The sequence below is a fragment of the Peromyscus maniculatus genome, chromosome 1 (genome assembly GCF_049852395.1).
Source record: "Peromyscus maniculatus bairdii isolate BWxNUB_F1_BW_parent chromosome 1, HU_Pman_BW_mat_3.1, whole genome shotgun sequence".
Classification (NCBI taxonomy): Eukaryota; Metazoa; Chordata; class Mammalia; order Rodentia; family Cricetidae; genus Peromyscus; species Peromyscus maniculatus.
In genome coordinates, this window is record NC_134852.1 from 113,852,514 (window position 1) to 113,860,788 (window position 8,275).

The 8,275-nt window shown below is 43.1% G+C and overlaps 1 protein-coding gene across 1 annotated transcript; it reads left to right on the forward strand.

Annotated features, from left to right (window-relative positions):
- The first annotated feature begins 7,035 nt into the window (after positions 1–7,035).
- On the forward strand, positions 7,036–8,010 carry Or51d1 (olfactory receptor family 51 subfamily D member 1). Its single transcript, XM_006993331.3, has one exon. The coding sequence runs from the start codon at positions 7,036–7,038 to the stop codon at positions 8,008–8,010; it is 975 nt and encodes a 324-aa protein (XP_006993393.1).
- Positions 8,011–8,275: the final 265 nt, after the last annotated feature.

The window sequence follows — 8,275 nt, forward strand, 5'->3', positions numbered from 1 at the left end:
CTTGTTCTTTTTCTGATATTTGGACTTTTACTGAGTAATCAAGAGAAGGCACTCATTGACTGCATGGGAAGTAATCAGAAAATTCCCCGATGAATTCAAGTTTCAGTGCTATATTTATTGTTAGGACCAATTCCCTTTGGATTCCATGCCAATGTCAGAACTCTGGTCATGGCTGAAACTCTTCAGTGTGAGACCCAGAAAATTCCTGAAAATAATGGGACCATCTGCAAAGCAGGAGGAGAAGCGGGGACTGAGATCTGCACAGAACCTCTGCTTTTTGGTAGAGCAGCTGTTCTCAACCTTCCTGATGCTGCAACCCTTTCATACAGTTCCTCATGTTGTGGTGACCTCCAACCATAAAATTACTTTGCTGCTACTTCATAACTGTAATTTTGCTACTGTTATGAATCATAAAGTGAATATCTTAAATGTAACCCCAAAGGGGTAGTGGCCCACAGGTTGAGAACCACTGTGGTAGAGTGCAATCGCTGTCCTTCTACTGCAGTTGAACAGATTAATTCAAATCAGACTTTTTTTTTTTTTTAAAAAAAAAGATTTATTCATTTATTGTGTATACAGTGTTTTGCCTGTAGGCCAGAAGAGGGCACCAGATCTCATTAAGGGTGGTTGTAAGCTACCATGTGGTTGCTGGGAATTGAACTCAGGACCTCTGGAAGAGCAGCCAGTGCTCTTAACCACTGAGCCATCTCTCAAGTCCAAATCAGGCTTAAAAAAATATTAATTGAGCACGAGTGCAAAGAGTCCTGGATTGCAATTATGGATCATATATTCTCTGCCTTTATGTCACTTAAGTTCAAGTGAATTTAAAGTAGTTAATAGGAACATCTTTTTCATGTATAACTTGAATATGTCTGTACCTATAATTGACTCTCAAAGGCCCTGACAGCAGGATGACATGGAGTTGCTGGGGGAAGAGGCTTGTGTTTATGAGAAGGGGTAGGCTGGACTTAAAGCTTTTGAAGATAAGACCAAATCATCTTGTTGACTGATGAACTTGTACAGAATAAAATTGAACAAGGGTTTTCTATATTGTTTACATTTGTATGGCTTCTTTCAGTATGGGTCTGTTCATGGATATGAAAAGAACCAGATTTACAAAGGCTTTCCTATAAAACTTACACTTAAATGATGTTTTAGGTAGGGTTCTCTAGAAGAATAGAATGAGAAGAATGTGTATGTTCACACTCACATGCACACACACACACACACACACACACGCACACACACACACACGGAGAGAGAGAGGAGAGAGAGGGGGGTTATCTAAACTGGCTTGTATTATAGGTGAGTAAGTGCTGGGTATCAAAAAAACAGCCATCATTATCCTTTAGAGGCAAAGAGCTCAATGGCTACTCAATCCATGAAGTTGGATGTCTCAGGACTGAAGACACAGGATTCTCCCCAATCCCTCCCAAGTCTCTGGTTCTTTATATTGAGACCATATTGGAAGGCTGAAGAACTTGGAGTCTAATGTTGGTGGAACATGGCAAAGATAATGACAGATGCACTCAGGAAGAAGTGAAGGTGGGTTTTCCTTTAGCCTTTTTATATATGGGCCACCTGTTAGATGGTGCCACCCAATTTGAGGGAGGATGTTCATTGCTCAGCTAGTCTTCTCTAGAAGCATTCTCACAAACACAATCAGAGATATATCTCTTAGGTCAGTCTAAATCCCATCAAGTTGATAATCAAGTCCAACTATCACATTGTATCCTTTTAAATTTGATATCTAACCACTTCTCAAGTTACACTTACTTTGCAAGTAAAGACAATAAAAGGGGCTGGGATGCAGAAGAGTTGGTAGAGTGCTTGTCCACTGAGTATGAAGCCCCATGTTTGAGTCCCAACCCCACATAAGTTGGGTATGGTGGTACATGGATGTAATCCTTGAAGTTGGGATGTTTAGTAAGAAGATCAGAAGTTCAAGGTCATCCTGAGCTACATAGCCATTGATTTTGTCTCAAATAAAACAAACCGATATCTATGAGAACCTGTCTTAAAACAAACAAAAGGACACATGTCATAGCTTCACCTATGATGATATAACTATCCCATACAACCCAAAGCACACTACTTATTATCCAAGACTAGATAGTGAATATCCCTTGTGGAATATTTACAATTTAAATACACTAATATAGATTCAGAACTTAAGTACTGATATCAACTCATTGCTATGTTGCATAATAAAAGAATAGGAGAGGAAGGAAATTGGATGCCATATATATACATATGTACATTATATACTCACATATACATATATATATCATGTATATGTGTACAAATATATCCTTAACAAAATAGGGCAAAAACAGTTATGTTAAGTACACTCCTCATTTCTGTAACTGGTCATGTGGCCATAGTTGGTATTATCTACCCATCTATCACCTATCTGTCTGTCTGTCTTTTTGTGAATGCATGTGTGAGTGTAGGCACACATGTGCCATGACACACATATGTGGAAGGAGGACAACCTTGGGTGTCCACCCCATCTTCTACCTTGTCTCTTGTCATTTGCTGCTGTGTGTGCCAGGCTGGCTGGCCCATAAGCTTCCATGGACTCCCATTTCTGCCTGCCATCTTGCTGTAGGGGTGCTGGGGTTACAGAGGCTGACCACCCCCCATCCTAGGTGATGTGAATTCTGGGGATCTGATTTCAAGTCCTCATGCTTGTATACGGTTCTCTTTCCTGCTATCCATTCCTAAGCATTTGCACAAACTTCCTGCTTTGGAATGGTCAACTCCTTTGTGTCCTTTCTACAAATCTGAACAATCCTTAGATTATACTTAAGTGTGATTTATACAACAATGACTTTGCTGTAGCAGTCTCTCATTTCTGTGAGTATCTGAATTTAATCTGCAGATGATCAAAACCATGGCAGGAACTGAGAACAACCACAGTGTTAAGTGTTGAACCTGAGGGGTTTGAGGGACTTCTACATCTAATAGACAATATCATGTCTTAAATGAAGGACAAAAACCTGGCTTGTTTAGGTGATGGAAGCTATGGGGACAAGTAAAATTGTTCAGGTTAACACACAGGGGGAGGAGTCAGAAGGGATACTTGGCCTTTGAAAAAAAACCAATCCAACACCACGAGAAATTAAGGACAGGCTGTCCCTTTACTAGTTCCAACCTGTTAGCATTTGTTTGTGTCCAGTCTTTGCTTGCTCCGAAATTCATTATAAACAAATGCCTCTGGGAGCGACCAATTCTTTGAGTGTTGTCTGGTTCACCTCTGTTCACACATAAGCATTTGAAGAACTGTGCACAACCACTTTACTGGTTCTTTTCTGCCTACTTCAAATGCTGCTGCACCCAAGAGTTCATCAGCCCATCAAAACATCTCTCAAAATAACCCAGGACCTTGTCTGGGTTTGTTGGGTCTGGGGTCACACAAGAATGGAGAACAGACCACCGAAGTCTATTAAACCAGAAGCAGACTTTTTTTTCAAGAAAAAGAAAGAAAGAAAGAAATAAAGAAAGAAAAAGAAAGAAAAAGGAAGAAAGAAAGAAAGAAAGAAAGAAAGGAAGAAAGAAAATCATTGCTGGGCACAAAAACTTATCAGCTAGCAGAGACCACAGCCAGAGGTGGATTTTGAGGCTGTGGCAATTGGAGGGGGTTATGAGCCCCCTTTTATAGTAAGGGAAAACATTAGGCATGAACAAAGGAATTTTTACAATTCTGAAGTTAAACTTTTAGAGACAAATTGTTTTAGGTTTTACAATTTTCCATTAATAAGGTTTTGGACGGGTTCAGTTAAATGATATTTGTATATCCCTGCAGCCCTTCCTGACACAGCTAATTGATGTTTGCTCCAACCCTGCCACTTTTCCTGACACAGATGCCTTCCCATAGTGGGAGAAATGTGAAGCAGTGCAAAGCAGGTTGTCATGTAGAACTCATTAAAGCTAACTTTGGTTTCGGTAGTGAGTGGTAGGGGGTTTATCGAGAATAGCTAACCCCAGGGCTACAGGGGACAATCTAAAAAACTAACATTTGGGGTGCTGACAGAGCTGCCCATTGTAAATCACGGAAGGACACAGTTAAAGGTTAATCCCTATTTGCTGGCAAAGCTGATGGCTGTCAGCTTTTGTTTTCATTTCTCTCTCTCTCTCTCTCTCTCTCTCTCTCTCTCTCTCTCTCTCTCTCTCTCTCTCTCTCTCTCTCTCTCTCTCTCCCTGTTTGTTTTCAAGACAGGGCTTCTCAGTGTAGTTTTGGTGCCTGTCCTGGATCTTGTGCTCTAGACCAGGCTGGCCTCGAACTCACAGAGATCCACCTGGCTCTGCCTCCGGAGTGCTGGGATTAAACGTGTGCGCCACCACCGCCCGCCTCAGCTTTTATTTTTTAGGTTTGCAATTTTATATTTTTATATTCCTGGACCCTTCAGGTTAGTCTTTACACTCTTCGTTTTCAATTTATTTTCTTTCTGACATTTGCAACAGGATCGCAACAGGGTTTCCCCTTGCTTAGCTGACACTTTCAGTTGTTTAGACTACCACAAAGGATCACAAACACCCATCAGAGGGTTGTTAGTGGATTATTTATTTTTCACTAAGTAACCTAAGTCTGTTTCATTCAAATCTCCATTCTGTGAAAGAGCTATGATTGACCACACAAGGAGGAAAGACTACAGAAAGAGAACTGACCGCAAGTGTTATGCTGTGGAAAGACATCAGAAGCAACCCAGAATTAACTTTTTGGTCTTTGAGTTACCTTTCTTGAAGCTACTAGGTTACAACTTCTCCATATGACCACAAGGGGGCAGCATCAAAAAGCGAAAATAGCTCCTTGATCACCAGTACAAGTATCCTTCCTTGTCCTGTTTTCTGGTGAGGGCCTATCACTCCAGTCCAGTATTTACTGTTTTCCACCCCGGTCATTTCTTTTCTCTCTTCCACGGTAAGACCCTCCCCCCCCCCGCCCCCGCCCTGTACCACTTTCCTAAAAAGGTCTCAGAAGAACTGGGTAGGAGTCAGGGCTCAGCTTTCCTTGGGGGTTTAAGTGGACCTTGGGTCCCAGATCACAGATCTCTGCTGGCACTCCCAAAGGCCACCAGACAATTTATATTTAGGTAGCAGAACTGATGATGGACATGCCCTGGCTCAGACCTGAGAGAGGCAGCAAAGGGGAGGTTTGTCTTGGCTTTGGGAAATCCATAGAGATTGTGCAGGGCATGGAGGGTGCATTTGGACAGCCTGGCTACTTAGAGACATCTGTCTTTAAGCAGCCCTTCCAAATCACAGTAGCCTGGACCAGAGACTATGTTCAGTGACTGGCTTAGAGAGGAATTTCTTTCAGCTTCTGTGAGGCCAGTTCCAATTATTACCGACCTCTTGAAGAGGACTCTACAGTTGTAGCCTTCTGCCCTTAAGAAGCGAGGCAAGGGAAATTACTTTACCAGGAAAAATGTAAAATGCAAAGTGTGTGTATGTGTATGTACATGTGTGTGTATGTGCGTGCGTGCGCGAGTGCATATGTGTGTGTGTGTGTGTGTGTGTGTGTGTGTGTGTTGGTTGTATAGATAGTGCTTGGTTCTAACAAGGAAGCAGAGGATGGAAGCTGGGCTGGAAAGCAAATTTGAGCCTCACCGTTAAATGCTTGGTTAACAGACGATGGGTTCTGACTGTGTCCGAAGGCTAGGGAGATCGCCTATGACTCTATAATCAGAAGCCTGACACCTCAAGTCGTGCTTGTGAAGGTGGACATAGGTTTGGGAGGGGTCTTATTGGGGCAAGGGGAGGCCCATAGATATCCAGGCAGAAGTGTCTTAGGACTGGTAGGTTCTATGACTGGGCCTCAGGTTAGGGCTATGTGGAGGAGTGGTGAGTTGAGTCAGGAGTGACATGAGCTTACCAGGAGAAGAGGTAGAAGAGTGTGCCTGTGGCCACCTGACTGTGACAGCAGCTGCACTCTGACTCTCTTTTCGTGCCTCCATTGTGTCTCATTTCAATGACACACCCCAGCTAAGCCCAGCTTGGGGTCAACTCTCACACTGACCTGGAGATATCCTGATGAGTGATTCCACTCTGTTTTGTGTTGGCCACCTGGAATGATAGCTTTTCTTCACCCCCATTTCTCCACTCCCCAGAAGACCAGAACAGGTTTCCACAGTTCTTGCTGATGAAAAAGGGTAATTACTTAGGGAGAAAGGAATCATTTTAAAAAACTGCCTCTTGTATGCCTCACCTGGAAATTCTGGCTCTCTGGGCTTGGATGAACAGGTTCTGTTTGCAACTCCCTCAGATACGTAAGAAATTATCTATTTGGGTATTTCATATATGGGTACAATGTATTTTGATAATATTCATCCCCCTTCCTTCCCTTCGACTTCTTCAAGGCCTCTTCATCCCAGCTTCACATTTGAGAAGTGCTATACAGACTTAGGAAAAAAAAATCTGTCTTGCAAACAGATTCTAGGATGAGTTCCCATTTCCTGCCATAAATCGGATTATGCTAGGTCAGAGGCACTCAGATGCCAAGCCTCTGGTTCTAGACCTAAGCCTGCCCCAAGCACAGAAGTGACAGTGTCAGAGTGGAGGGACCATGAGAACCTGATGGGATGTAGCCAAGAGTCATAGCCAGGTCAGCAATATCAGCTCCAAAAAGAAAGAGAGGTTGTTCGGAGTATTTGAGGAGGAGGAGACATTCACTCATCAAGATTAATTGAATGAGATCAAAATTTTCTTATGTAGTTCTGGGACCTTGGAGGGTCAGGATGAAGTCTGGGATATTCAGAGAGAGGTGTGTAAGTAAAATGACTTTGGATCTGGTTAATTTTTATATATGCTGTTTTTATTTATCTACAACTTTTTATAATAATGTTTATAAAATTAAAAATAGGAAGGATGAGAACAGAAAGAGGCGAGGGCTCAGGATACTTGAGTATTTTTTAAATTAAATCTTTTATACTATTACTACTCCAGTGTCTTTTTCTCATTAGCTTTTTCTCTTTTCTGGACCATCATTGAATACTGTTTCTCCTTTCCTCTTTCCCAGTCTCTGGATCTGGCATGCAGACACTACAGCCCTTGGTCCCTGTCATCACCACTCCAAATGGAAGTCTGGCCCATCCAGCCCATTTTCTGCTGGTAGGCATCCCTGGCCTGGGACCTAATACCCACTTCTGGCTGGCTCTCCCCTTATGTTTTATGTATGCAGTGGCCACACTTGGCAACCTGGCCATTGTCCTCATCATCCGTGTAGAGAGACGCCTGCATGAACCCATGTACCTCTTCCTGGCCATGCTTTCTACCATTGACCTGGTCCTCTCCTCTGTCACCATGCCCAAAATGGCCAGCTTGTTTCTGACTGGCATTCAGGAGATCGAGTTCAACATTTGCTTGACCCAAATGTTCCTTATTCATGCTCTATCAGCCATGGAGTCTGCTGTCCTGCTGGCCATGGCTTTTGACCGCTTTGTGGCCATCTGCTACCCATTACGCCATGCTTCTGTGCTCACAGGGCCTACTGTGGCCAAGATTGGACTAGCTTCTCTGGCCAGGGGATTTGTATTCTTCTTCCCACTGCCCTTCCTTTTAAAGCGGTTGTCATACTGCCGAACACATACCGTCACACACTCCTTCTGTCTTCATCAAGATATTATGAAGCTATCCTGTACTGATACCAAAGTCAATGTAGTTTATGGACTCTTCATCATCCTCTCAGTCATGGGTGTGGACTCCCTCTTCATTGGCTTCTCCTATATCCTCATCCTGAGGGCTGTGTTGGAGTTATCAACTCGAGGGGCAGCACTCAAGGCTTTCAACACCTGCATCTCCCACCTCTGTGCTGTCCTGGTCTTCTATGTGCCCCTCATTGGGCTATCAGTGGTGCACAGGCTGGGTGGTCCTACATCCCTGGTCCATGTGGTTATGGCTAATATCTATCTCCTGCTACCACCAGTAGTCAATCCCATTGTCTATGGAGCAAAGACCAAGGAGATCCGTTCAAGAGTTTTCCGTATATTCTCACAAGACGGTAGGTGAGAAGGACACCCAATTCTGATGTCCTCAATAATACCAAAGATGACAGGATGAGGATTTGCAAAATGACTTGATGATTACAGCATGCAACTCACTGGGCTGTCCAATTCTGGTTAGGGCACCAGATGGACTTTGTGTCTTTGTTTCTGGGAATATGTCAATACAGAACTTAGGATCAGTCTGGACAGATGACCATGGAGAACAACTGTGTTATGTGGCCTCTGTTATAATAGCTGTGCCATCTCTCTTCTTCCTAACTAGAAAATAT